The sequence below is a fragment of the Exophiala dermatitidis genome (genome assembly GCF_000230625.1).
Source record: "Exophiala dermatitidis NIH/UT8656 unplaced genomic scaffold supercont1.3, whole genome shotgun sequence".
Taxonomy (NCBI): domain Eukaryota; kingdom Fungi; phylum Ascomycota; class Eurotiomycetes; order Chaetothyriales; family Herpotrichiellaceae; genus Exophiala; species Exophiala dermatitidis.
The window spans coordinates 1990434-2018043 of record NW_008751648.1 but is presented as its reverse complement, the minus strand read 5'-3'; the positions used below and the strand labels follow the sequence as shown (position 1 = coordinate 2018043).

General features: G+C 52.4%; 9 protein-coding genes across 9 annotated transcripts; 4 read left to right on the top strand and 5 right to left on the bottom strand.

The window, feature by feature from the left end:
- The first annotated feature begins 352 nt into the window (after window positions 1-352).
- HMPREF1120_03713 (uncharacterized protein) lies at window positions 353-2533 on the top strand. The gene has a single exon (XM_009157794.1). It carries the CDS (start codon window positions 853-855, stop codon window positions 1702-1704), a length of 852 nt encoding a protein of 283 aa, XP_009156042.1. The 5' UTR covers window positions 353-852; the 3' UTR covers window positions 1705-2533.
- Window positions 2395-6048, bottom strand: HMPREF1120_03712 (MFS transporter, DHA1 family, multidrug resistance protein). The gene is made up of 2 exons (XM_009157793.1): window positions 4418-6048; window positions 2395-4364 (listed from the first exon to the last, which is right to left on the bottom strand). Exons 1-2 carry the CDS (start codon window positions 5496-5498, stop codon window positions 3610-3612), a joined length of 1836 nt encoding a protein of 611 aa, XP_009156041.1. The 5' UTR covers window positions 5499-6048; the 3' UTR covers window positions 2395-3609.
- Window positions 6049-6365: 317 nt separating this feature from the next.
- HMPREF1120_03711 (uncharacterized protein) lies at window positions 6366-8377 on the bottom strand. The gene is made up of 2 exons (XM_009157792.1): window positions 7938-8377; window positions 6366-7886 (listed from the first exon to the last, which is right to left on the bottom strand). The coding sequence occupies exons 1-2, from the start codon at window positions 8196-8198 to the stop codon at window positions 6657-6659; spliced, it is 1491 nt and encodes a 496-aa protein (XP_009156040.1). The 5' UTR covers window positions 8199-8377; the 3' UTR covers window positions 6366-6656.
- A 2-nt stretch (window positions 8378-8379) lies between these two features.
- Window positions 8380-10893, bottom strand: HMPREF1120_03710 (uncharacterized protein). The gene is made up of 2 exons (XM_009157791.1): window positions 10811-10893; window positions 8380-10755 (listed from the first exon to the last, which is right to left on the bottom strand). Exon 2 carries the CDS (start codon window positions 10333-10335, stop codon window positions 8674-8676), a length of 1662 nt encoding a protein of 553 aa, XP_009156039.1. The 5' UTR covers window positions 10336-10755; window positions 10811-10893; the 3' UTR covers window positions 8380-8673.
- Window positions 10894-11254: 361 nt separating this feature from the next.
- Window positions 11255-11794, top strand: HMPREF1120_03709 (uncharacterized protein; the record flags this gene model as incomplete). Its single annotated transcript, XM_009157790.1, has 3 exons — window positions 11255-11366; window positions 11419-11534; window positions 11594-11794. The coding sequence occupies 3 exons, from the start codon at window positions 11255-11257 to the stop codon at window positions 11792-11794; spliced, it is 429 nt and encodes a 142-aa protein (XP_009156038.1).
- A 697-nt stretch (window positions 11795-12491) lies between these two features.
- On the top strand, window positions 12492-14172 carry HMPREF1120_03708 (glutamate 5-kinase; the record flags this gene model as incomplete). The annotated part of the gene is made up of 3 exons (XM_009157789.1): window positions 12492-12549; window positions 12666-12853; window positions 13039-14172. 3 exons carry the CDS (start codon window positions 12492-12494, stop codon window positions 14170-14172), a joined length of 1380 nt encoding a protein of 459 aa, XP_009156037.1.
- Window positions 14173-15108: 936 nt separating this feature from the next.
- HMPREF1120_03707 (uncharacterized protein) lies at window positions 15109-16106 on the bottom strand (the record flags this gene model as incomplete). Its single annotated transcript, XM_009157788.1, has 2 exons — window positions 15109-15350; window positions 15440-16106. 2 exons carry the CDS (start codon window positions 16104-16106, stop codon window positions 15109-15111), a joined length of 909 nt encoding a protein of 302 aa, XP_009156036.1.
- Window positions 16107-17884: 1778 nt separating this feature from the next.
- HMPREF1120_03706 (L-ascorbate oxidase) lies at window positions 17885-19930 on the bottom strand (the record flags this gene model as incomplete). The annotated part of the gene is made up of 4 exons (XM_009157787.1): window positions 17885-18045; window positions 18123-18328; window positions 18436-19619; window positions 19688-19930. 4 exons carry the CDS (start codon window positions 19928-19930, stop codon window positions 17885-17887), a joined length of 1794 nt encoding a protein of 597 aa, XP_009156035.1.
- A 1809-nt stretch (window positions 19931-21739) lies between these two features.
- On the top strand, window positions 21740-27497 carry HMPREF1120_03705 (uncharacterized protein). The gene has a single exon (XM_009157786.1). It carries the CDS (start codon window positions 23201-23203, stop codon window positions 26774-26776), a length of 3576 nt encoding a protein of 1191 aa, XP_009156034.1. The 5' UTR covers window positions 21740-23200; the 3' UTR covers window positions 26777-27497.
- The last annotated feature ends 113 nt before the right edge of the window (window positions 27498-27610 follow it).

The window sequence follows — 27610 nt, the reverse complement described above, 5'->3', positions numbered from 1 at the left end:
TCTTTTACAAGGGACAGCTCGGGGACATGATTGTGTTGCCTGTTCCATTGTCATTGAGTACATGGCCAACAGAGCGTGAGGCAGCAAACCCTGTTAGATACACCACGTATCTAGCATTGACGCCGTTCAGAAGAGCAATCACAGCCACAAGCAGGAGACAAGGCTGATAAGCCATGAATAATATTGTCATGAACCGGAGGGTAGAGTCCGAGATAGGAGCGAGGCACAGAAAACAGAGACCGGACCAACGTTCAAGTTGTTGAAGCACAGGCTGCGGCTGCGTGAATTTTTACTGGCACGGAAAATAAAGACGTTGCAACAGGGCCGCAGTTTTGCAGTTTGGTGGAGGAGGCTTTTTCTCCCGCCCGCCACCTAAAAGTCTATCTGTTCAGTCCATTATTGAACCCGTCAAATTTTCCACGCTGATAGCGGACGGTCTATCTCGGGGACGCCGTCTCTTGGTCTGATCGCAGAGTGACATCAGGCAAAACAGCTCATCGCCTGCTACGGTGAAGCGATGCTGTGGTGAGGACTGTGCCCTTACTCACCCCAACCATCCCACTTTGGTTATCTACAGCCTCGATGGCCGCCACATGTGGTATCTTCTCTCCCACTGCATTTGGAATTCTACACAGTAATATTTGCTTGCGCGGAGGGACACGTCGCTAAGCCGGCGAAGAGTCTCAACAACAAGGGTTGGTGTTGTAGGTTACGTGTCGGTCTTCAGACCCGAGAAACTCTTTTTGTCGTCATCTTTTCGTTCCCATTCTCTTATCTTCCTCGTCCTCGCCTACTTCTCGAACTCGTTGTCTTCCTGCTCCTCGAAGCAACATCATCCGCCATACCAGCTCAATGTTCGACTCGTTCGATATCTACAGTCGGCCGTTGCCGAACCGACGGCATTCTGGCGACCAGGTCCGACAATCGAGGCCTATGGTTTCGAGGCACAACAGTTCGACATCCATAAAATCGGAACCAGGGTTCGTTACCTCGCCAGCCGGCGGAGAGCATAGTGGAACCAGCTCTCGCGATAGCCAAGCATCTCCCAAGCGTCCGAGCCTTGCCAGACTCTTCAGCAAGAGCAAGGAAGACAAAGAAAAGAAAGCGAGCAAACCAGAAAAGCCCAAGAAGAAGCGAAGAAGCAACGATCCTATCCTCCTCACTTCGAGACACGCCGCGGCAGTAAGGGCGAAGTTGGCTTCAGATCCAAAGTATAGGGACGCGCACAAGGGCCTTTACGTTGTACCGCAGATGGTCGGGACACAAAATAGCCAACACTTGACTGCACAGCAACAGGCTATGCGGCGCCCTCATTCAGGGCCACCAACACTGTCTCCCGTGAAAGACAGACTCGACGCTGGCACACTCACTCGAATTATCAGCGGCGACGAAGTGGATGATCTGGACGAGTGGCAACGAACCCGCGAGGAGTGGAAACAGACCAGACTCCCTGATATTGGAATGTTGCAGATCGTCGATAGAGGTCCCGAAAGCAGTCACAGTTCCGGTACTGCAACTCCAGAGGACAGAGAACTACGGAGCGGAAGGTCGTCTCCAATTCCTGGCCAGGCTCAAAGCAATACCCTAGCCCCCGTGACCGAGGTTCAGCTCGATGATGCCAAATTCAGACCAAAGCCACTGCGACGGCATACACCGATTGGTCTGCGGTGGCAGAAAGACGAGAATGGTGTTTGGAAGAGGTGATCCAGCACTTACTTCTTGACCAGCAACAATTTAACACCTCGGCCGTGCGGGTTCCTGCACACCTACCCGTCTTGACTTCTCAATGGCCAAGCATGGGACTGCACTACGATTGACCGCAGGGTCGTTCTCTACTAAACACTGCAACCGCGCTTGAGCTTGAAGTCAACGTGGATGACCGCTTTGATCCTGATATGCGACGAACGACCTGTGGTGTAATAATCGCTCGAACATGGGATCACATTCCTCCCTTCTACAATTTCCTGCGAGCTGGAGTGTTTTCCGCCGGGGCCTTTTGGCTCCACTTCTCGGGGCCGCATTTCTCGAGCGAAGAGAGTGGACTCGCCTGTCCCCTGCTGACATTACGGCGGAGGTCTATGCCCTACAAATCCTCTCCGCCCTCCGATACGGTCAAACTACTGAACGCACACGTACGTTCTCCGTCCGCCGCCGATAGCGATTCCTGGATATCATGGAACAGAAATCCAGGTATTCGACGACCTTGAATTCCCGAAACCACTACTTCCTTCCACCACTATGAAGAGCCGGCTCTTCAACAACCAGACCTGATCTTCCCAATACACCCGCGAAGACCTGCACCCGTGACGACGTTTAGAAATGAGGGAGATACTGCGAGATATGCTACAAGACCTTACAACGATAGATGGATGGACCGCGTTTGAACATATACAGTACGGACATAATGTTAATAATATGATGACGCGGAAACTCGATTAAGAGTATCTATTTAGACACTATACATAATAGTACCAAATTAATGCATCCCAAAACTATAACCAAAGACTACTGACAACCAAACGTTTTGACCTCGATTGACCTCGATTGACCTCGATTTCAAGACACAGCAAATGTTTTTTCCACCTATCTATGTTTCTATTAACCCTGGATAGATAGATACAGAGAAACCAAACATTTGCGCGCCGTACCAGATTCAACAAATGTCCTGAACGCCTCGCTACGTATCTAGAGGACTGTAGATCCGATCCCGAATGCTGAATGAAATGCACGAATATGCTGGTGTAGTGTTTGCCAGTGTTTGTGTCGGTGTTTGTGCTTGTGCTGTTGCTGCTGCTGCTGCTGCTGATGATGATGGTGAAGACGAAGACGGTCACCAAAACCATACCTTCGCAATAACTGCGCACTGTAGCTGGAAATAGTAATAGTAGTGCTAATAAATCATAGGACCGCTTTTGCCATTATATGCAGTCTGGTTCGTTGTCCATCCTCGTCCGGGCTGTCTTTGCGCTCAGTTTTGAGGACTTGCACGACGAGTTGAAGGAAAAGATGTAGATGCCCAACTAGGGTCTGCCTTGGGTGAATTTTTCCCTGGTCTGGTTGTCAGGGGAGTGGAGTCTCTCTGATGGGGACCAGAATCGGTGTTTAGGGCCCCGCCGAGGTGGCCTGCGTTCTGACTTTTGCATCCCGCTTCATATGTGGCACGGATCGTTTGTTCAATGCAAGTCTGATCCCCTTTTGCTATTGCTGCCTGGATCACACTGTGCTGATGACAGATCTGAGCTCGGATCCGTAGCTGGTGCAGTGGTACATAGATACCCGCCCAAGTCACTCTCTGCCCCGGTCCATTGTCCGGAAATGTGCGTGAAGATCCAGTCAAAAGCGGAGAGAACGAGTCTCGTGCCGTCGCCGTGTAGGGCGTCAGTGAGTGTCTGTCCTGTTCGATAATGGCGGGTTATTAATGGTTCGGCGATTCTCTTTCATGCATCATCAGACGAACTCTTTGCATCGTTGCATCGTGGCATATCGTGAGCACATCGGAAGCGCCGTGTGCCTTTTTTTTTTCGGAGGGAGAGCATTGGGATTGCCGAGCATCCATAGATCCTAAATCAAGTTCATGTTTCTTGACAAGACCGCCGTCGGGATCAAGTCTCAAACCTTCTCATCAACGCCCGTCACACGACTAAGAACACGCGACACATCGACAGGGACCTCCAGTTCATCATCATCGCCGCCCGCACCGGGGCCAGCGTTGACGCGCAACCTCTCCTGTGCCTTTTTGCGTTTCCGCTCCTGACGCTCTTCGTTCTCGCGCATTTCACGAATCATGGTCGATTTTTCACGAATCCGGCCACCGTAGCGATAAAACAGAAACGGAATAGGAATGATAACAACCTCAAGGAGACCCAAGAGGGTGCCTGCCCAATTCGGGCCGAGGGCCCTATACATGGGCGGGCCCGCAAGGGGGAGTGTGCCTCCCAGTAAGGAGCGGACGACAGCATTGCCAGCCATAGCGCTGGCGGCGTAGATGCCGTAGCTGTAAGCGAGATAGTTTCCCGCATATATAAAAACGGTACCATTCCCAAACCCGAACGGGATGCCCGCGGCGATCGGGAGCGCCCAGTGGATGCTGTTTGGGTAACACGTCCATGCGAACCAAAGCTCTCCGATGGGAACCAGGACAGCCCCGAGACACACGATGCTCATCATGGCCTCGGGCGGAATCTGGCCTGTCGCAGGGTCCGGATTGTGCGAATTGATGAGTTTGCGAATCGGGGTTGCGCCGCAGATGACGATCATGGTGCCGATGCCGATTCCGAGAAATGACAAACCGCTGAGGCCGGTCGACCAGCCGCGTTGTTCGCGGAAGACGATGGGATATGCCACGAAGCAGAGGTATAGAATGCCTGAGACGAAGTGTCAGCACACAACAACAAGAAAGAGATAATGCAAGGCTCACCATAAATCAACGAAATGTAAACGTTCCAAAAAATACAAATCGGCTCCTTGACGGCCATGACGAACGGCCGGGACAAATTGACCTTCATGAGCTCGACGAACCCGACCCGGACATCATACCTGCTCCAGTATCTATCGTCGTTTTCGTCGCGACGCAGCTTTTTGGCCCGTTGTTGCAGCAGCACAGGCGCATACGTCTCCTTATACAACAACAGCAAAACCCACGCCGTGCCGCCCCAGATCATGACGAGCCAATTCGTCCACCGCCAGCCTAGATACTGCGTGACGAACCCGCCAATGGTGGGACCCACGACAGGACCGTTCATGGGGCCGATACTCCAGATGGAAAAAGCGGTGGCTCGATGTTCATCCGATACCAGGTCGGCAATGGATCCGGGCGCATTGGCGATCATGGCACTTCCAAAGACAGCCCCGAAGAACCTGACTATGATAATGGTTTCGATGTCCTTTGCCAATGCTGCGGGAAGCACCAGAATCGTAAACAGCGCCATGCATATCGTGTACGCCGGTTTGCGACCGTACGTCTCGGCCAGCGGGGCGAGCAATAACGATCCCATGGCCAGACCGAGCATATACGTCGTCACGCCGAGCGTGGCAATCGTGTCAGAGTCAAGCCCGAACTCGGTCTTCATGGCTGCCAATGCCGCCGTGTACGACGTCGAATACATGACCACTCCTAACGTGCCAAAGGAAATGGTGAAGATGCCTAGCGCTTTGTACCAGAACCCGAAATTCCGCGGGTCGCCTGGGTCCCCGACCCCAAAGTCCACTTCATACCTGGGATCCGAGGTGAAGGTCGTGCCTTGGGTCGTTATTCGCGTCACTGTCCGTGTCGCTGATTGTCTTGACGCCTGCGTTATAGTCAACGTGAGTGCTCGGTCGTCTTCGTCGTTGTTGTCGGGGACGGATCCTGATCGGGATTCCGACGATGTAGTGGTAGTAGGCGAGCGATCATCTTCGACACTTGAATACGGTTCTTTTTCCAAATTACTTTGTTCTTGAGGGATATATCGCGACACCACCGCCGGTGGTGTAGGCTTTGGCTTCTCGGGATCCGACATTCTGGAAAGACTTCAATTCGACCCGCTCAACACGGCGGTTGGATGGGAACGACAGCCCAGAGACTTCACGGTGGGGATCACTCTCCAGCGGAATCGCCCCGTACGTAGATCGATCATATAGACACTGAAAAAAAAATCAAAGGGATGAGAGAAAAGCGAATATAGGCGTAAGGAAAACAAAAACGGTCAAACCTGAGCATCACGGTCCTCGCCCCTCAAGAAGAGGTCTGGAGGATTTCCAACAAGACTCACGAACTCGACTGATCGGAAGAGGTGCCGTGCCGACCACTCATAAAGAGCCGTCGGTCTTGTGGGCGGGTCCTGTACACAGTAGTAAGAGCTTGAAAAGAAACGGAGATATACCGACGGACGGCACCAAGCGAACTGATTCGCATGGTGGGGAGACCACAATTGTCCCATCTTTATCTCTGTGGGTTATGTGGTCAACACGCTCATCCCCGTCACTTTGGTCTGGAAGCCTTCGTCTTGAGATTTTCTCCTCCCAACTTGAACCGTCCAATTGGTGCTCCTGGCCATGCGCCACCGCCTGGATTGATATTATTTTTCAGGCCGAGGCTCAATAACCCGGCTTTCTGATCGGCTATTTGTGTTTCTGAGCGCTTCTTAAGTCTGCTAGATATTCTTTGTTGTTATGAATCCGAGTTCTCCGTTGCTTACCTCAGAAATCTGGGGGTGGCTCGAGATGGTCGGGGCCGCTGTGGAGGAGGCGCTCGTACTGGCATTTCCGCTCGCCATTTGCCCGTTTCCTCACCAAAAGCTGTTGATCTGGTGCTGGGCGGGATTCCCGCCATCATGCTAACTTCGCCCCGTATTGAAGATCGAACTTGATCATTACTAGTATACGGCGTCAACGAGAGTGTCCATGGCCCGAAGGTCTAGATTGGTTGTTGTCTAGTGCCACATTGAATGCCGTGCTCATCATTATGGGAAAGTCTCGGTAAATCATTCTTGTTGTGCAACGCAGAGTCGGACAGATTTAAAAATGCGATTCAGGCTCGTTGTTGGCCTCTGATCACAGCAGGGTTTCATCAGTCATTCGGTTCTACCCAAGTACGCCTACGCTTTTGTCCAGTGAGCATTGAACTCACTCATACAGTCCCAATTCCAATGGCCATTTACATCGACCATTCTTTACCATCATATTCGCTCGTCCAGCATCTTCTTAACCTCAATACCACTTAACCCAGGTCCATTCAGAACGACGCTCTGCACCTTTCCAACAGTAAAAACAGACACCCACATGCCCGGTACATCATTGGCAAGTATCGTGATACACATCTTGATCTCCGCTTCTCCCAATGGCGCGGCAAGACTTCCTTTGATGTCATTGATAAGTTGATGGAGGCTGAACGACACTTTTCCCCGGACTTTGCTAGGACTAGAGTGTACCGACGAGTTGAAATTCGAAGCCAGTTTCCGCTGCTGCAACATTCTCAGAATCTCAACCACTTCTTGGATCCGACCCATGGCGTATCGACGAACAATGGCTTCGGGAGTGTCAGGCGTGACGGTAGAACTGGCCAGGGCTTTCGCTCGGACACGTTCCAAAAGGGACAGGGTTCGATCTTTCACAACCGCGGGCGTTTCGATCCCTCCAGTGTTTGCCGAAGTGCTTGTTGCACTTGGAAATTGCGCTCCTGATCGGGTTTGCGCTTGCGATGATAGACCCAGAATCTCCTTCCGTGCTGTGGCAGCTTTTAGTTTCCGTGCTTGCGTCTGAACCCCCATAGTCAGCTCCAGCCGAGGGACCTGGCTCATATCTCCATCGTCAAGGAGACGCCAGTCTGCCTGTTCACGGCTGCACTGTGACGTGAACACTGCTCGGACTTGCGCCTCGTAGGACTGTTGAAGACCCTTTCCATCAAACGACGGATCAAGCTCGCGGTTCCCGTTACCACATTTCGCACTGCCCAGATATTCGACATTATACCGCACAGCATCACCTCCAGAGAGTGTGAGCGTCAGCCGGAAGGGCCCATTCTTGTGCTTCAATAATTGACCAGCCACCGGATCAGAGGCCGAGGCATCGTCCAACTCATACATAGCCAGCATTCGTTGTATATCTTCTTTCCGAACAGTGCGTTTCTTCCATAGTCGTGTTACGGAGGCCATTATCGTAGCCAAGTCTGCAGGCGCGGATTTCCCATGGTGGACAGTGTGTAATGTGAATGCCCTAATGAACGCGTCGTGTAAAGATACCAGATCCTGTAAGGTCTGAGGGAGTTCGTGGGAAGATGATGGCCTGGAGGACGATGACTTGCTTTCTAGCGAGAGTTGGCGGAATTCCAGAGGAGGAGACAGCCGCGTCTCAGTAGTGCCATCGTTTTCTGTTTGTAATGATCGTGGTGTAGGCAACTGCAGTTTTAGCTGGCAGAAAAGTCAGTAGGCGTCCGTCGAGAAGCATGCAATCATCCTGACCTTCTTCGAGCGTGCAGCAGCGCCATCCACCTGATCCCGTTCCGTCTCGCTCTCGCTCTCGACCTGCACCTGGATGCGCTTACGCTTGGATGTTGCTTGGGGCGCAGTTTTAACATTGGCGACCGGTTTAAGGACCGCCTCTTTCAGGCCTGCTTCGAGATGGAGTCGCGCGATACTGTTCTTGGTGACTTTTGCATAGCTGCGCAGTTCCGCCTGCCTTTTGCTGACTCGACTCGACGTTCCCTTGACGGAAGGTGCCATGGTGCAACTGCAAGATGGAAGGTGCGGCCGAAACCTCGTTGGCTGCGCGGATCCTGACTCAGACTTCTTCGGCTTCTAGAGGCCTATGCAAGTTGACAAACTGGAAGGGCAACCTTCTGCAGAGAGAGTAATCATCCAAAGTGCAGTGAAAAGGTATACTCCGATGTTGTGAATTCTGGCGGCTGGAGTCAATGTTCAATTCGATGCTCACAAGTCGCGTCTCGACGCGTCCAAAATACGCGAACTAGGCACTAACGCGATTGGGTTATATTGATTTTCCAGCCTTGCGCCGCTCCAGCCACCGGGCATTCCAGCTTTGCTTCAGCTGCCAGTGCCACCTAGAGTGCCAGTACTAACTACCCAATCCAAGATACACTATGCACTTCATTATTGCCATGACTTATACTCATGTCATTGTTCAGAAAGCCCACCAACGCCTGCGCTAAGTCACTACACAGTATCCCCCAGAAGGCTGCTAGTCTTGCTCAGGAACGAGGACATCATCCGGGCCCAGTCGCGGTATTGAAGCCGCTTCCACCTGATCATCCTCGCTGTCATGTTCTTTGGCTCTACCTTTACCCTTATCCTCTCTTTGTTCGGGTTCGTCGCTCTTTTCTCCGGCTTCTTCGCCGTCCCTCTTTTCGATAGACGATTGTCGCTGCGTGTTAAACACCACTGAAGTCGTCTCTTCTGGAATGTCGGCCTTCTCAGGTATACCTTTAATCTCTTGCACAGGATCATCCTCAACCTCCGGCTCGATCACAGGGGCGTCGAAAATGGTGGAAATTGGGGCACTTCTCGTGCCATCGTTGTCTGTAGTTTTGAGGACATGCTTTCGGTCACTCCAAAACTCTAATGCCCCAATCTGAGCGTTGGCAGCATCGACTGCCGCGAGGAGATTATTGATCCTGCGGCTTTCAGCATCGCCCTCCGGCCGCTTATCATCGTCATGTTTCTGTCGATGTTGCCGCGCTTCATGGGCCGTCTTTTTGAGATATGATAATAGCTGTTTCCTTGAATTCTGGAACACAAAGTACGACATGATGTCCGGAAGATGGTCCTTGAGATAAACTAGTTCGTCTCCACCTTGGTCAACGAATCTCTTCACCAGATCAATCTTTTCCCGGTCGACAGCTGCAAACTTGAGAGATTTGAGTAGAGTACCAATGTCCTTGATGTCTTCAGGCGGTTCCACCAAGTCAGTGGTGCTTGGACAACTAATGAAGCTCGATGGCCTAGCGGTTTGCGCGGCACCATCGACAACACTGACGGGGCTTCGGTCTCGTTTCGAGTGAATGGTAAAATAGTCCTTCGTAAGGTGGTGGGCAGCGCCCATACTTCCCGGCTTGCCCCAACGGGAATCGGGGTTTTTCTTGACCCGTTTTCGTAACCATCGCCTCCGCCGGACAAATGAATGAAACCATGGATGGGTGCCATGCCATGACCAAGTCTTCCCGAAGGCGAAAGAGTATTGCCAACCTTCTTCATCCACGTCATGACTCATATCAACGTACCATGTTTTCCAGGCCCATTCCCAGCTTGGATCTGGGACTTGGGCATTGGTTATGTTGACGGGTGAATCATGGAATTCCTTGTTCACCCACGGGGCAGGATCGATTGGCAGGAGAGATGAGTGCGAGTAGAGAGGTATGCCGCAGAAGAAGGATCCGCGCTGGTTCTCATAGAGAACGTCATATTCATGAACTTGTTCTTTGAGATGCCTGGATTCCTGGACTCTTTTCTGCGCGCTTATTCTTCCTCGGTCTGCGCCTTGGGTCGGTGCAAAGTCCACAGTGTCTGTCCCTGTCTCCCCTTCAGGCCTATCGGGCCGTACCGATGTAGACCCCGAAGCATTCTCTTGGGTTGTGATGACACCGCCTGATTTGGTAGGGTAGCGCCCCTCCTGCCACTTTGCGTACTTTGCATGTTTCCGTTTCGCTAAATGCTCCCTGACCGAGGAACTAGTTGTCTTCTTCAAGAGTTTCTGCGAACTCGGGCTTGGAGAAGCCGAGCGGGGCTCATCATGGTCTGTAGAAGCGGTGGTGTCGACTAACGAGATCTCGTGGTCGTAGGGGTCTGCTGAAGCACCATCAACGGTGTGGACGCGGATGGGAAGCTTGGAGACATTTTGTGACATGCCTCCGGAGAACCTGTACTGTGGTGGGACAACTCGACGGGTAACGGTTAATGACAATGCATAGCCGTGGTCAAGTCAACTGAATCGTATACGCCCGGCCGAAATGGCATCCACAAAGATATTGCTAGGCTCCCTTGATACTGCAGCTTCCAAGCTAGGCTATCCAGCTGACGTTCCCCGCGAGGACTCAACGAGAGAAGTCAAACTAAAGAATGTGCCTAACACTTTTCCGAAGGGAAGCGAGAAAGGTACAAATGGTAGAGGAATGCTGGCTGCCGCCTACCTAGGTAGCTGGTCTGAATCTCAGCCTTGAAGAATTGTCGACGCATACAGTGAGCGCAGGCAAGATTTCTGTGGTTGTTGGTGGAGCGAGGCTGGTTACTAGTGGGCAGGCTTTCTTAGAGGTGACGCCTTCGAAAGCTGCGAGCGGTACTCAATTACCATACTATTACGGTAACAAATGCGGGGAACTCACTAAAGATCGTTAATTTCACTGGCACTCTTGCGAATCCCCAGCCCCAATTGCAGCGTAGTAGCCACCAGGTGTGGTAGCTTGCAGCTGAGCTAGGCAGGTACAATACGTGCCAATTACTGGTACGCGCTAGGTCATAGTTCTATGATGACCTTGGTGCAAGCACCGATGATGTCACTGCAATGCCCCGGTCCCTCGTCTCTCTACCACTACAACTACCACCGGCACCTCTGTAACTGGCCATCCGTCATACCACTAAACAGCATTCTCGCTTCTACAGCTCTGATTACTGCGCCTAATTTAAATCCTCTACCGGGATTTCCTACTTGCAGAACTCTCCTACAACCTCTCTGATCATCGACCAAAGCCCCCATTTCTGCAAACATTGAGCAATTCAGCTCCAGACAACCGCCGTTTCTCAACCACTTCAAGAAGAAAACATCCATCATGTCGTCGAGACGAGGACTTCAAGTTGCCGGGCTAGCCATCGCCGGCGGAGCTGGCTACTACCTGTACAAGGCGGGAGGTAGCCCTAAGACGGCTGAGAAGCAATTCGAAGGTGTGTATAACCGTAGCGGGTGCGTTCTGGACGAGTGCTGATTACAATACAGCCGATGCCGCCAAGCTCTCTGCCGAGATCAGAAAGGAACTTCCAGGACGGCAAAAGGAGGCCGAGAAGACGGCTGAAGCTTGGGCCTCGCAAGCCGGGCAAAAAGTTGACAAAGCGGTAAGAGACATCTCTCTTGCGCGTAAAGCGCGGCGTGTTGATACTAATCAATGCCACAGTCTGCCGATGCCAAGTCCAAGGCTCAGCAGGCCGAAGCAGAAGCTAAAGCTAAACTCGCCGAGGCGGAAGCCCGAGCCAAAGAGCTGGGCCAGGAGACGAAGAAAGAGTTCAACAGCGCCGTGGACAAGTTTGACAGGACAGTGGAAGAAAAAGCAGCAAAGGCAAAGAGTGGAATTAGCAGCTGGTTTGGCGGCAAGTAAATTTGAATACCAGTATCGCGCGATGGCTGGCGTGTGTGAGATATCCTGTGCATAGTGTTGCTGGAAATACCGCCTTGAAATGATGGCTTTGAATTGATGCCGTTTTTCTTCTCCGTGCCTTCAGTTGTCGATCCTCTGTTCACGATCTTTTACCTCAGCCAGCTCATTGACATGAGGGTGCCTCTTCCTACGACATTGCTGATAGGCCTTTATCAAGGTCCCAAAGTACGAGAAAGCAGCCTTGATCCGGCATGCCCTGCGATATGACAAACGGATCTTCGGTAACGTCACACCGTGATAATCCTGTTCCAATGCTTCCAGTCGCAGACCACATGGTGTTCCCTGGTAGCAAGGGACCTGGGAGAAGGAAAGCTGCTCATTAGTAGATACCCAAGTTGTAGGGAATCTCGGGGCAGCTGCAGTCCACGTGATGCCATCGGCTGCGAACTCCCGACACGTGACCGTCCCCGGGATCGTAAGGTCGGAAAAAAGTAGACCGACTTTTGGAGATATCAAAGTTGAACCCCACGCCCTATTGCTAATACTAGTAGCAGTAGTTGTTACTCATTGACATGATCATTGTGATTTAAGGGCGTGTCGATTCTACTGTGCCGAGCCAGAGAGACTCGTTGGCTTTCCAGGTCTGAATTCCCTTCAAAATGGTAGCAAGTCTCCAGGGAGACACACGGCGGTATACATGGATCAACCGCACAACATGAAGCCAGGCAAGCACTTGACGATTGTCATCAAGATAGGTAAGTACAAGAATTTCAATGGCTGCAAATTGGAGTCCATACCCTTTAATGATAGGGAAAAAATGAATCAAGGCGGGAGAAGTCAACTTACCAATGTGATTGTCGTGGCGGTGCAGGGACATCCTCGATCGTGGACGAGACGACGCATGAACCGATTCTGTCAATTCTCTCGCTGATTGTCGAGACGGCCATTAAACTACGCCGCGATGGCCACCGGGTAGTCATTGTCTCGTCGGGGGCCGTGGGCGTCGGCTTGCAGAGAATGAATATCCCCAAGCGGCCGAAACACCTCGCACAGATCCAGGTAAGTCATACCAAAATCTTCTTCCGCTTTCCCCTTTACTTCCCCTCTTTCTTTCCATGTTTAAGACCTTTCAGCCTTGTGGGATCGGGTTGGATCGGTGATGAGGCGCAAAGCATTCATCCCTACGAGTTTGAGCTTTTCTTTTGTTTGTTGTTCCTTTTCGCTGACCTCGAACCAACCTTCAGGCCCTCGCAGCAATCGGACAATCTCGCCTAATGTCAATCTGGGACTCCCTGTTCGCCCACATGAACCAGCCCGTGGCACAAATCCTAATCACACGCAACGACATCGCCGACCGCTCCCAGTACCTAAACGCACAGAACACATTGGCTGAAGTCCTCTCGCTAGGCGTGATTCCAATCGTAAACGAAAATGACACACTAGCAGTCTCGGAAATCAAATTCGGCGACAACGACACCCTATCAGCGATCGCGGCGGCCATGGTACACGCAGACTATTTGTTCCTAATGACTGATGTGGACTGTCTATACGACAAGAACCCGCGCAAGTTCCCTGACGCGAAGCCCATCTTGGTCGTCGACGACATCGACGCCCTACAGGCCGACGTGTCGTCTGCCGGGTCGGCACTGGGCACAGGCGGCATGGCGACCAAGATTGTGGCGGCGCGCCTGGCCACTGCCGCGGGGACGTCTACTATCATTACAAAGTCTTCAAAACCGGGCAACATTGCCGCTGTGATTCGACATTTGCATCCCCCAACCAACAGTAGTCCTACTACTACTACGCAGTCTGAGTCTCTTCCTCCTTTACACACCCGCTTCGTCCCCTCCAGCACTCCCATAGGCAACCGCGCCTTCTGGATCCTACACGGCCTCGCACCCCATGGCACAGTCTACATCGACCGCGGCGCCAGCAACGCACTGGCCAACAAAGCCGGCCTGCTTCCTGTTGGAGTTGTCGGCGTGGAAGGGTCATTTGCCCAACAGGAAGCCGTGCGCCTCGTCGTCGTCGACAAGCAGCCCCTCGGCAGTCTACAGTCTGCCACCGTCGACTCCGGCTCATCGGCCGAAGGAGGAGCAGGCGGACCAGTTCTGCAGCTCGTCTCGCGTGGCGAAGAAATCGGCCGCGCCGTCGTCAATTACTCTTCCGCCGAAATCTCTCGCATCAAGGGCCTCCGGAGCTCCGACATTGCAAAGGTCCTTGGCTACGCTGATAGCGAGTATGTCGCCTTTCGCGAAAATGTCAGTCTCCATGCCATCCCAGATAAGAGTCGTCCTGCCACGCCGAGCGCGCTCAATACCCCGAATAAAGATCGCACGCCGGAGAGCAGTCTTGCAGACTTGAGGAGCGCTCATTGAACCAGAAAGAAAGGACCCAGCCTTCCTTCTGAAGAGCTAGATGCAAATCATAGAACTATATGCTTAACCCCCGTGGTCTATTGGATCAATATACTACAACCACCCTGCCAAAAAAAAGGCCCCGGGAATAAAGACCGCACTCCCGAGAACAGTCTTGCAGACTTGAGGAGCGGGCAGTGACTTCGAAGGACAAAAAGAAGGGAGCAAAGCAAGCCCGACGTTCACTTTAGCGAGAGTCAGATGCAAAGATAGAACTAGAATTTAATTCCCCCAGTCTGCTTAAATCAAGATACTACAAACAAACCCCCAAAAAAGGCTCTGGGAACAAAGGCCGCACTCTCGAGAGCTGTCTTACTAATTTAATGAATGCCCGTGCAACTTATGCGTCGGTTTTCTGCAATGGCAAGCCCCGACGTACAAACGGAAATTTATATCCTTTCAGTGCATTTCGTCAGATCAGACGAGAGTGTACATGCTACGAAGCCCCGAAACAGGGGTTTGCAAGGGCAAGGGCTAGGGAGGCGTCTCGAAAGATAGGAATAAATGCCATTTCGGATTTTTTTTTTCATGCTTTGATTTAGACTATATGGTTACCGAGCCTAGCTATACTGGTAAGAAACAAATGGAATCAAAGCCCGAAATGAAATGAGAAATGCAAGAAGAAAAACAACCCGAAACAGCTCCGTGAGCCAGCTGATGACAAGGACAAGGGCCAAAAGATACCCTAGACGATGGCCACAATAACCCGTTCCTTCCCCGTGGCGCCCGTTGTGGAAAACAAATAGAGAATGGAATGCTATGGTAGATAGAGTGACAGCAAATGGCAAGGGAAAAACATACACCATCACCTCTCGAGAAGCAAAAAAGAAGGTACCCTCTGCTCCCTCCCCCAACTCCAATTGCATGCGTGCGCCGTTATCTCATACTATTCCAGCACTAGTATTGATTGCCGCCAGTGAGGCCGCATTTTCTTCGACACGCGTCAAAGCCGTCCTGGCTTCCGGTGCCAATGGCGGGGATGGATTGCGCGGTAGAATTCCAGCTTCCGTTGGTCAAGTTGATGAAGGGCATAACTTGCATCCCAATCTCCTGGGGCATCATGAAGAATGATTGAGCCAGGTTCACTGTGCCCGGATCGTTGTCATCAAGGAATGAGTATAGCTGGTTGTTATCGCAGCCTGTTAGAAATGACAGTATTGTGTCAGCTTACAAGATAGAAAGAGAGGGAAAGGAAATATGATCGGGGAGAAAACGGATCAAGACTTACCTGTATTATACATTGAGTGGACACTCGCTCGTGGAAATATGGTCATCATTCCCGGTGTGAGCACTTGCTCTACCAGCCGCGCCCCGTTCTCTTGGACCATGTACGTGTTGGTTGTCCCGCTCACAGCAACCACGAGATTAGTGGCGCGGTGGATGTGAGGTGCTAACATGGCGCAAGGCCCCAGATTCAGCTGGGCCACCGTCATCCGAACGGTGGATAGAACCGGCCACGTAGCCGCGTTGGCATTGGCAACACTTCCCGGTTTCCACGAGTACATTGGGTTGGCCGTGAAATTGTACAGAAGTTGATTGTCCGAAAGCAAGTCCAGACGGTCTTTCATCGTTGCCATGGTCTTGAGCTTGGCCACCAACTGCGGATCCACGGTCTTGTCCACTGCGAAAGCTGGCGGGAGAAAGAGCATGGCTGTTGAGGCGACGCCGATGAAAGAAGACAGCAGCATCATGGGAGGCCTTCGGCGGAGGAAGATGTAGCTAACGTTGAATGTTGCGACGGTCGTGATAATGGTAGCGAAGATAAGCCCGGGCTTTGGCAATCCTTCGGACGGTTCCAGGAAGGACAGGATTCTTTGACTCGCTTTGCTCCAGTCTCTCAAGCCTGGCGCGGTCGAGCAGAACCAGGATATTGGGTCGAGTAATAACACAGACATGAGTTGAAGCAGCTTTTATGCTTCAAAACTTACCCAGTTCCCGTTTCCTTGGGCCCTTGGTCTCCTCGTGGCCGTTAGTGGGTAGTGGAAAGCTGGAATTGACCCTTCCAGGCAGAGCAGGGGAAAAGCAGCCCATTTCTAGGACGGTGGTGAGGGACCACAGGCCTTAATTGGCTGTCACAGTTCACGTCAGTTGGGAAAGGGCAAATGATTTGGTACCGAGTCCAAATTTTGGTGGTGTTGGCGAGACATGGTGGGAATGTGTAGATCCATCAATCCTACAGATCGTACCATGCTGAAGGAAGAATGACAAACTCCATTTTCCCCGCCAACTGTTTCTGTACGTGTTGAAACTGCCTCCAGTATGCGGGACTGCATCTGGACGCTGGCGGGTAGCCACGGCGCGATGCAACGAGCCTTTCGGCCATCGACATGATACAGAATCCGTATGGCTCAACCCCGTAATGAAGATGTAGTTTCCAGAGCACTGGGGACATTCCCGTCTCACACCATCTCTGCGGGACACGGCCAAATCATCCACGGGGATCACATCTTGTAGACTGCCGATGAAGAAGTCCGAGAATATCGAGGGGTAGATGACGGTATGATCTGAGAATGTAGTCCAAGTGGACGAGGGCGGTGAAGTGCTTGGGCGAAAGAGAAACTGAAATTGTGAGAGACTTTGACTGATTTTAAATCTTACCTCGCAAGATATACCTCTCGGCGAAGCATTGACACCTATACAATGCGGAATCTCTAGTGGTGTGGTCCTGACATGCGAAACCACCGTCGTAGCTTGTTTTCCTGTGTAGCTTTGTGGCCGGCGGTGAGGTCCAGGTAGAATAGGTCTGCTAGGCAATTTGACGACTGGTAAGGCCCATTTCCAGCCATACAGACATGATAAGCTACATTCCACGAGTGAAGGCGGTGTAGCCGTCAGTGAGCCAGCGGTAGGTTGGATTGTACCTGCTTTGGTAATGCGATGATGGACATATGTGAGTGTCAGTCATACCCGCACCGTATCAGAGAGTGCTGCACCACCGAACATTCGAACAATGGCGCGGCAGATCTTCGCATCTTGCGTCTTTGTCGGTTCATGTTCGAGTATATGGGAGTGGTGTTGCACCCATGATCTCTGCACTACTTGAGGAGAGCTTCCAGAACGGTGATACTTATCTCCATCAACGGTAATTGTCATGCACATGGATGGCTGCATCGCCACACAAGTAAGGCACGTCGTTACGCCACCAGGCACCCGTCGAGGTTGGTAACAACGCTCGGGGAGACGCTGTTGTTGCTTGGTTTTATATGGCTTGAGAAAAGGAGCCAGTGGATTCGAGGACTTGGCTCGATGATAACAGTCGTCAGAGTATTTCTGGAACTGAAAATGAGGAGGAGAGTGTGCCGTGCGCATTGTAGAATAAAAACCGAAAATTGAGGACAAAGTCTGGGGACGTTGCACTTTCAAGTTCCTGATAAAACAAGCCATCACGCGACGAGGCTGAGAACTGCTCCGTCGTCCACTGCATGCCACAGCAACAGGTTTGGTATCTGTGGACGCGGTAAAAGTTCCGACGGAGAACATGTTGATAGATTCCGATGCTGAAAGCTGGCTCTTTGCACTTGTTACCATTATGTGCTGCATGCTCTTCTTCATCTAATTAGTATGTCTAGCTTGGGGTAAAGTGACCTCCAGCTGTGAGGACGGACCATTACCATAGCCTCCTGTATTAACGCTTCTCTCAGGACCGTACGCATCCAGAAAGTCTCGCACTCTCCTATTTCTCAGAGCTGGCAGACAGCCAATCTACAAGCGGATCGTAAGTGTCATTACCGTATGCATCGCCGCCAAATTCCAAGTACCCATCCACATACGGTGGAGATGGGAACTTGGCGAGTATCGAGCTTGCATTCCCAAAGACCCAAACCGTTTGCATTCCTAGATGGTCCAAAACACATGTCAGTCGAACGCAGACTGCAGTTTTTCTAGGCAAAAGCGAGAAAGGATCGTCATACCCATAGTCATATGCTGCAAGACATGACAGTGCATCATCCACGCCCCAACGTCATCCTCAGTCACTCGAATCCGCCACGCCCGCCAACCGGCTGTCTGTTCAGGCTGACCGGAGACCGCATACCGGTACAGTATCGTCGTATCGCGACGGGCAGGAGTATAGTGCTGGAATTTCGCCTCGTTTGTGGTGGCACTGTAGGTTCCATTCCTAGACAATGTCAATCAGCTCGTCGTGTACACTTCACTTCAGATCGCTCCACTCGTTCCTTCGCTGCACTCTGGAACAGGGAATAAATTGCAGAGGACAATACATACCCACTGCCCAGATCGAAGTAATGCTTTCCATGAGCGTGGAGGGGATGAAAATCCCATCCGCCGGTTGGCCCAGAGTTACTGAGCCAGACGATATCGAGCACCTCGCCGGGCAGAGCTGGGAATGCGTTGCTGTAAGGATCCCATCCTCCATTCTCCAGAGCAGCAGAGTAATTCGGCGTTTGGCTAGTCAGATATACTTGGACAAGGTACGGTAAGCTGTTGTTGCTTTCTCGCTGTTCGGTTTGCCAGATAAGATTGTCTTGTTCCCATTGCAGCGTGCCATTGATTGTGCCATTAGTGTAGGACCCCACTCGAATCACTTGCCGCATGGTGATATAGATGGTGCGAGTCACCTCAGACAGTCTAGGAAACACTTCGGCTGGCCGCAATGCTTCGAGAGCGTATTCCGCCCAATTTATCACGTCGCGAGGCAGCGTCAAGGGAGGACTCGCAGGCAGTTGGTCCGGTCGATCTGATCCGGAAATGTTATACTGTAGCAACGCATAACCGGAAACATTAGTAGGTCTGTCCCGGTTCTCGTAGCGAATCCAATAGCTGGTCTGATTAGATTTCTGCAGTTCAGGCCGGCTCTTTGTTTTGAGCAGGACGCTGAAACGTTGACCGCTCCCAAGCTGGACATGATCAGTCGTCCAGGGCATCGTATATTGGCCATCTGCCTCGATAATGGTCAGGTTATCGTGGTCTTCAACACCTAAGGTGACCAAGGAAAGGGCTGTGTTGCTGATAAAACGTAGTCTGTATGTTGTATCTGTTGTCACGTTGAGGACAAATGGGGTGCATGATGCGTCACTTGCGTTGCTGAATGATGAGTTACCGCTGAAACCGTTGATCTGGATCGAATATGGTTCACCCGACCACCTGAAGGGGTTGGCGACAAGGCCCTGCTGGATCGTGCTATCATTTTTGTCGAAATAGTCTTGGATGAGCAACGGCACGTCCTGATCATACTCATATGGGATGGCTTCCAAGTCTTGGACCACAATCACCCCCTGGGCAGTGCTGGCCTGAAACCCCACATGAGAGTGGTAGAAGTACGTCCCGGCATCACCAATCTCGGGAGTAATCGCGTGATCGAAGAATTCGCCCGGAGCAATGGGCCATTGTGAGACTGCAGGTGTCCCATCTGAAAAGGGCGATGTTCGCTGACTCAAGCCATGCCAGTGCTACCGAAGGTCAATACATTAGCCATTCACACAGAGCAGAGCTGAAGACAACCCGTGTGAGGACCTACTGCGGTGAGGTTCTGGTCTGGGATCTTGTTGTACACTCTAACCCAAGTGGTGTGGTTCTCCTTCATATACAACGCAGGGCCTGGCGTGGTGCCATTGAACACAACCGAATATCTAGTCTCGCAGTTGATCGTGATGTTCTTCGCCGTGGCCACAAGCACATAGTCAGGCGGACCTCGCGGGCTCCGGGACCACGCGAGCACGCCTTGGGTCCAAAGCAGGAGTTGAAGGAGTTTCAACAGCATGGGGAGCGGTACCTTCTCGGAAGAACGCGCAGCAGCAGTGGAAGGAATGAAAAATATGCTCAGTTATGTTGCATAGTGTAGGAACAAGGAGGGAGGGGAGAGTACTTGCAGGTAATGATGCTTTACGCGCTCTTGTAGTCGGAGGGATTGCTGACCTCGTAAACAGCGAGGAGGACCTGAACTTTGACGATCAGGCCCCCAGAGCGCTGCGACTGGACGGCTTGCTCAGGACCGGTATGGTGACCCACATCTCGTATGTTAACAGGCCTGCGCCTGGGACCTTATTTGAAGTTCTTGACCTTGACCCCCTCTTCAGGTTCCATAATCACATCGAGCGCCGCTGGGAAGAGAAAGAGGCATCGCAAGATACCATATCGCACTGAAAAGACACTGGTCACATGACTGTCAGTTTAAGACGCCGATACCACGGGGAGCTCACAAGTGGTGATCGTCCGGGCAGTTTAGGCACCCAGGCATCAAGAGGCTTCGTCCGACAAGCACCTGTGTGGTTCATTTCCCAAATGAGAGAAGTCGCTGATAGGCTTTACGCAGGAACGGTAGTCCTCTCGGCATCTCTTCGGCTTTTGTGATCCTTGTTAACCTGGGCTGGTACAAGAAGCACGTTCAGTCGTACTGTCGACATCGTTCATTTTATTGAATACAGCGGTGGGCTTTGCTGCAAGCTGTGGCTCCGGGCTCTTCGACATCAGAGTCCGCACGGATGTAAATTCTCGTTGTCGTCTGAGAAGGCAAACATTTCGCAGTCCGGTATCCAGTAACCTTGACGGTACATTCTCGAACCCTGTGACGGGGGAATCCGTTCATTTTGATATTCCCTAGATCTTGCTTGAACAGATCATAAGTATGCTGCAAGGATGAACTGAACGAATCACGAGCATGTTCATCACGAGCTGATGGTGATCGTGTTCTGCTGTCTTGAGATAAAATCCCTTGGCCTGTTGGCGCAGGTCAAGAAGTAGGACGTCTGGCACATCTCCCTCCGATGGAGACATCTGCATAGTGTATCACGGATCAGGACGGCAACCGGGCAAAATATCGCCACAGTCGTAGCACCAGCAAGGAGGATAAGGTGTATTGTGCAAACCAGATAGGGAGGCTGCCCAGACTTCAGAGCCCTCCCGAGGGAGTGTCGCATTTTCACGCTCAGGACAAATCTTCGGGTGATGATCTTGCTCATATAACATCTGCACCACCACCCTTCTCTTGATTGGGAGAGCACACGACACAGATGGTGTGGCTCAGCTTACTCACCTATGGTAGTATGTCTCGTACTCATCTTCTAGAATGGAAGAGGTTATGCTTGGTCTTTCTAGGGTGTCATGGGAAACCATAGTATACATTATTAGCAAAGAGGGCGTGCACGCTTTCGGCGACGGTGGCAGTGGGAATCTATGCCCCTCAGGCTCCGTGCAAGGAGGACTCCGGCCGGGGAAATACATGGAGCAAGGAGCACAAGGACAAGGACGACCGACTGCGCTGGTACTGAACGTCATAGCGGTAGGGTTACAGATGGCCGAGTGTTTCGGGTCGCTAAGAAGAAGGACGGTGCTCTTGAGTACTGTACATGTAGGTAGCACCTGGTGGGTTGACGAACATGGTCGTGGTGACGATTCGCAAAAGAGAGATGGGGGATGGGACTTGGCTGCGACGCGGGCTGGACGCTGGCTGGCCCAAGTATCCCCCTGCACGAACTGCAGTGCTGTGGGCGTGATGCAAGCGACGGGAGAAACACTCGGGCCAGTCCGTGGAAGGGGGATCTTTTACATGAGGCAGAAATGGAGACTTGAATTCAGGGGCTGCGTCGAGGTCGCTGTGGCTTGTTGTGGACGCACCAAAGCAGTTTGGTGCGTGTCACGAAAATGTGCCTGCGCCCGCCGCCAACTTGATGTGGGTTGGTGTTGGATTGGCCTCGCTTTGCCTGCGCTGGGCCCCGTCTGGTCTCGTCTGGTCAGGTCAGGTCTGCTCAGGGATGGATACATGGCAGTAGTACCACTGCTGCGACGAACTACTACGCCGGCGACTTGTAACCCGTTCCAAAAGTCGGTCGCTTCAGCAGTTAGAGGCGACTTGGTGTGTAGTGGTTGTGTGGTACTCCAAGACTACAGTACTATCCCTCGACTCAAGGGCAGGCAGGCCAGCCATCATCGACCGACACCACAATCGCCCATTCCTCCCCTTACGCGAGGACGACGACGATAACCAGCAGCAGAAACACCATTCCCACTCTATACCCTCGCTTACGTTGCGACTGTTCCCTCGAGGATCCCAGAAACATACCGGACCGCATCTCGCCTTGCGAAGCTCTTGCAACGTCCCCTACGTTTCACCCAGAGCGCAGTGCCGGGCGCTCCCATCGCGCCTCCTTGCGAAGCGCTCCTGCGATCCGCGAATTTGACATTCTAAGAATCTGCTATTCTTCAGGCTCTGGTCTTAGAACCGAGCCCGCTCTATACCCCTCGAAGGGACTGCGCAGGCGCGCAAAAGAGATCTCCGGACTAAAGACTGGATTCTGGCCTACGTCTGCACGCTTTCATCACGTCGCCGACAAGCCTATCGCATATACTCGAAACCATACAACCCCCCGAGAGAACCCTACACCCGCCGCTCTTCCTCGAACCGCCAGTATACCAAGACCACCGTCCCTTCAGCTGCTGCATCTTCGCAGCATCAGCGAACAGCCACGTCGGTGCTGTGCACTTGAAAGATTCTGTGATTGCAGCCCGAGGCCACTATGATGGCCGGTTAATCAGTACCATGTCCTGGTCTGATGCTATATTCGGCGTCATAAGATATACGGAACTCTAGACAGGCTATACGCGCAGGGAATCACACACACAATTGCAGTAACTTTACGTTGACATTCGGGCGCACTCCAGCGCGAGAAGTCCTCTCTTGCGAAGAGGATACACCGCTCGGGAATTCCACGGGGCTGTCCCCACCCTTGCACAGAGCGTCACTTCACGTTACGATCTCAACCAGGCCAGCATCCATTCAAGGATCCTTGGTTCGTCATCCTCAGAGCGCCGCGACGAGAGTCATCTGCAGGTACGGCACGGCGCTGTCAATTCGCGGCAAGACCGCAGGCCGTTGAACTTTGTACATCGCGTTCTGCATCTGCTGTGTAGCCATCAAGGCCGGTGTATATTGGTCGAACCCCCTCTACCCACTTCTGACATCGATGTACTTCAGGTTGACCAGCATCAAACTAGTATCTAACCAGTCTGCGGCACTGTGCACCTCGACAAGAGGATGAGCCCAACCACTGCGACTGCTACCCGCAACCAGAGGTTCTCAAGATCCAACTCAACATCTTCTTCGGTGAAGACCGTCCAACTGGCTGCTTCCAGTTCAGCGAAGTCTGCGCCCGGCAATGGCTATGTGAGAAGAATGTCAAAGATTGCGAGTGACACACTCTCGACTTCTGAGCATCAACGCTACGATCGGAGCCGATCTAGGAGCCGCCCGGAGAATTCTCTGGAGTCCCGACTGCAAGGCTCCAGTCTCAACATCAATCGCTGGTCGCATTCGACATCTTCTAGTGTTTCAGCCATCGAGACTGACGCTGTCCGTGTCCGGGCGAATGTGTCTTCTCGGCGGCTGAGTTTGGCCCCTCCCATGTCTTCAGCAGAATCCGACCGAGGAGGACCGCCCTCCTCCACGAACCCTCGCCCTGCGAGTCGGAGTCCAGTCGGGAGACCGAACCAGGCCCCAGGACTCCTTCAAGTTGAGAGCAACAATGGCTCTCGAGAAGTCAGCCCTATTGGCGTTTCACCTCTCACACCGACCTCGATGTTCAATCCTAGCGCGGGTGACATGCTTGGAGAAACATGGCAGGGCCGCAAGGTCGGGAAGAACGGGGAATCTGTGGCAATGTCGATACATTACATGGGGACGAATTCCGAGCCTACGGATCAAGCGGTTGAGAGCTCGTCTCAGTATACAACTCAGACCCTCCAGCCAAACACGACCGGCCGACCGCCCCCGGATGAGGAAGGCTACGACATGGCTGAGCCAACCACAGCGCCCAGCATTTCAAACAGAGGACGAAGTCATAGGAGTCCCACCCAAAAGACCATGCTGTCCAAAGCATTAGGCAAAGCAAACACCGCGGTTCTTCTGGATAATGCTCAAAACATCGCTGGGGCCATAGAGGCCTATGCTGAAGCATGTGATCTTCTGCAACAGGTTCTGGTACGAAGTTCCGATTTGGATGATAGAAAGAAGCTGTCCGCCATTAGAAGCACCTATTCGAACAGGATAGCAGAGCTTCATGATCTTGACGACAGTTTTTCGGTTTTGATGGAGAAGGCTCTGCCCGAGGATCCTCCTTTCGACGATGCAAATCACGTCTTCTTCACCAGTGACGGGACTGAACCAGATACAGCAGGTGTTCTGGAGACAGTCCATATACCTCCGAGGCAGGAGTCTTTGTTGCCTGAAATATTCGGCGGGGATTCATACTTGAGCGATCCTTCCAGCCGCAGGAGGTTACAGATACCGAGTCTAGGTGTCCCTATGGAGGCGCAATACATGCCTCGGCCGCTCTCGCCTAGACGAGCACCATCTCCCTCTTCCGAAAGAGACACCATGAGAGCTGATGATCCCAACATTGGTACACTCCACGCGCGCGAGCACAGCACGGAATCTACATCGTGGCTGGATACACTAGAGGAGGGAGAAACGTCATCCCGGTCGTCTCGCTTATCGTCTGTTGACTTTGGCATTCCTGACAGCCTTAATCTGGTTGACGAGATCGGGGCAGAGTTCGATGCCGTCCTGAACGCTGCTGTTGACGCAGCGTATGATGACAGCTTGACCGAAGAGCCCACGCCCAAGCCCGACAGGAACGGCCAGGATTTCAACGAAGATGCCAGTGGAGCGGTTTCAATATCGCATTTTGACGGGGAACAATCGTTGTTACAATCCGACAATGAATTCACTCGAGAATATGACGACGGCGATTCTTCTGAGGAGGAAGAACGGCTGCTGGAAGCAATGACGAAGGGGTACTTGTCTGACGATTTCGCCGTAGACACTAAATACAGATCCGGCATACCTCGACAATCGGGCTCGAGCACATTTTCAGGCCAGACACGCTCAAGCTCCATTCCGTCTACTACCGCTACCAATGCCACCATGCTGAGTACTCTCGCGGAGTCTCATGAGCCTTCACTCGAAGAATCTCCGCGGCCAACACCACCCGCAAAGGACCCAGTCTTCGCCTCACCTCCCCGAGGCCCTCTCCCGTCACCTCCTACATCGTCTCTTTCACCACAATCCATCACCAGCGGTACCGGGGTTGAAAAGTATGCGGGAATGGGTCTTCGGGAGAGACGGTTGTCGGGCCAAAGTGGCAAGCAACTCAGAGTTGAGACCTTCGTGAGGCGAAACTCTTCCAGTTTTCCCATCAAACCCACGGGATCTGCATCCAACACAGCAGGACTGCCCGCTCCAGCTGACAACCGTGTCCCCCGAACGGCGCCTTTGGACCGTCCGGCCACATCACTGGTAGGCGACGCGCAGCCGCTCGCACACCTGGGGTCCATGGCTTCAACCGAATCTATGCAGAGTGAGTCTCCCGTGACTCCTGCCCTGACTCAGGGCGGCTCCCAGGGCAGTATCGACGATTCTGTGGTGATGCCGCCCTCACCAGGCAAGGCTCAAAAATTGATGATACCGCCGCAACCTGAAGTGAGGAAGAACCTGTCATCGTCTAGCCTAAGGGTGAGGAACTTGTCGGTCGCCACAACTGAGGTCAATGGCGTATCTCCTGCCACCCCAAGCAGCGCTGGGTTCAGCAGCGAACTGAAGAAAGTTGGAGTGCCCCTACCCTCGGCAACATTTGGGCCGCATCTTCAGCAGTCAGGAGGGATGTACCTCTTCGATGATCACACCGGGGCACTTGAGGTTTCTGAGAGTCCCGGAACTCCGAGTGCCCCCACATTGGCACCTCCTCTGCCTCTTGAGCCTTGCCCCGAATCATTCTTACTCCGTCCTTTCTGGTTGATGCGATGTCTGTATCAGACATTGGCCCACCCCCGAGGTGGCTATGTCACGTCCAGATTATTCATTCCTCGCGACACATGGCGCGTAAGGAACGTTAAACTCAAAGCCATCGACGACAAGGTCGCACAGTGTGATCTGCTGACGGCTGCCTTGTTGAAGTTGGCAAAAGTCGACACATTTGATGCGGACGCGATGCTTGAAGAACTACAATTCTTCGAAATCGTGCTAGACCAGGTTCGGGCGAACCTGCAGAAGAAGCTGGGCAACGACGTAGGGTTCTCTGGTTCATCAAACATCTTCAAATCTACGCCGGAGGAACAAGATCAAGGATCGGGCAAAACAAACAACACCGCAGCGAAATCCCTGGCTTCGAGTTGGAGGAAGCTCCGGTCTAGGTCCAGTGCGCCTGCGATTGGCACTCACGGAGGTACGCAAAAGGACGGCTCCGCGGCTGGACTGACCATGCCATCATTACCCATGACTTCGTCGTCGTCCGTCCATTCCTCGCGGAGTCACTTGAATCGGAAACTCCCCCCGCCTCCGACACCAACACAGTTGACCAATGTGCCACCGATCCACGCCACTTACATGTCCAGCCTAGCTCGTCTGTTTGATGCGGCTCAAGTCCTGGACGGCATTGCTCGGCAGGTGGAAGATCCCGGGTTGAAGTGTAGCAGCAAGACCCAGGTCGGGCTGGAGCTGGGCGTCAAGAACGCCGCAGAGTTCTTTGCATTCTACGTGCTCCGATTCGTCATGGCCGATCTGGCGCTGTTGGTCGACAAGTTTTTGAAAAGAGGCGCCGAATGGGTTTCGACCTAGATGAAGAAGACGACCCCTTATTTGTTCTCTGTCGTTCTTTTTGTTTCGAGAATGGATCGGATACCAAGGGTATATATAAGTGCATGCATGGAGCTTGGTTTTGGTTCCTGAAATTGATGATGAATGGCGTGCAGTGCGTCAACCAGTTTGTTCATGTTGTCTCTGCCTTTTCAGCGGCATTTCTGATGGACGGTATGGCGGTTTTGCTTCCCCCCCATCTTTTTATGTCCTCGGTTTTTATGTCTACGTCTATCTATACAGTATTTATAGCCAGTCATTCAAAATCACTTTGAGAGTTCCAGTTATTACGCACAACCCAATATCAGCTTTGTACAGCGAGCGGAAAAAGGGCTTCGCTTCGCTTTGCTCGATGTCCTTTTTCTTGTCTCTTGTTCTGTTCGCTTTGCTTTGCCATGGGTACCAGGTCTGGAATAATGCCTGACCTCACCTTCACCTTGCTGTATATATGGGTGGCAGTACATATATACAAACATGGGTATTTGGGTACCTCTGCACCGGAGGTACCTTGGCGGGTACTACTCGGAAGATATTAATTACCAGCTACGATCTTGTCGTAGTGACGAGAAGTTGGGCTTTCCAACACCGGGTTGGACATCTACATACCTACATGTAGGTACATAGTACATACCCAGTCAAGACCGACCGGGTCAAAAGACACCTAGAAAAATTACCTAGATATTATATTAGTACTGTAGGTATGGTAAAGAGGTCTTGGTCTACGCTCATGGCATCTACTGCCCTGCAGTGCGGTGGTGCTGCGAATCGAGGTACGCTTGCTGGCAGATGCGACCAGCTCCTGAGAGTCTGACAAAC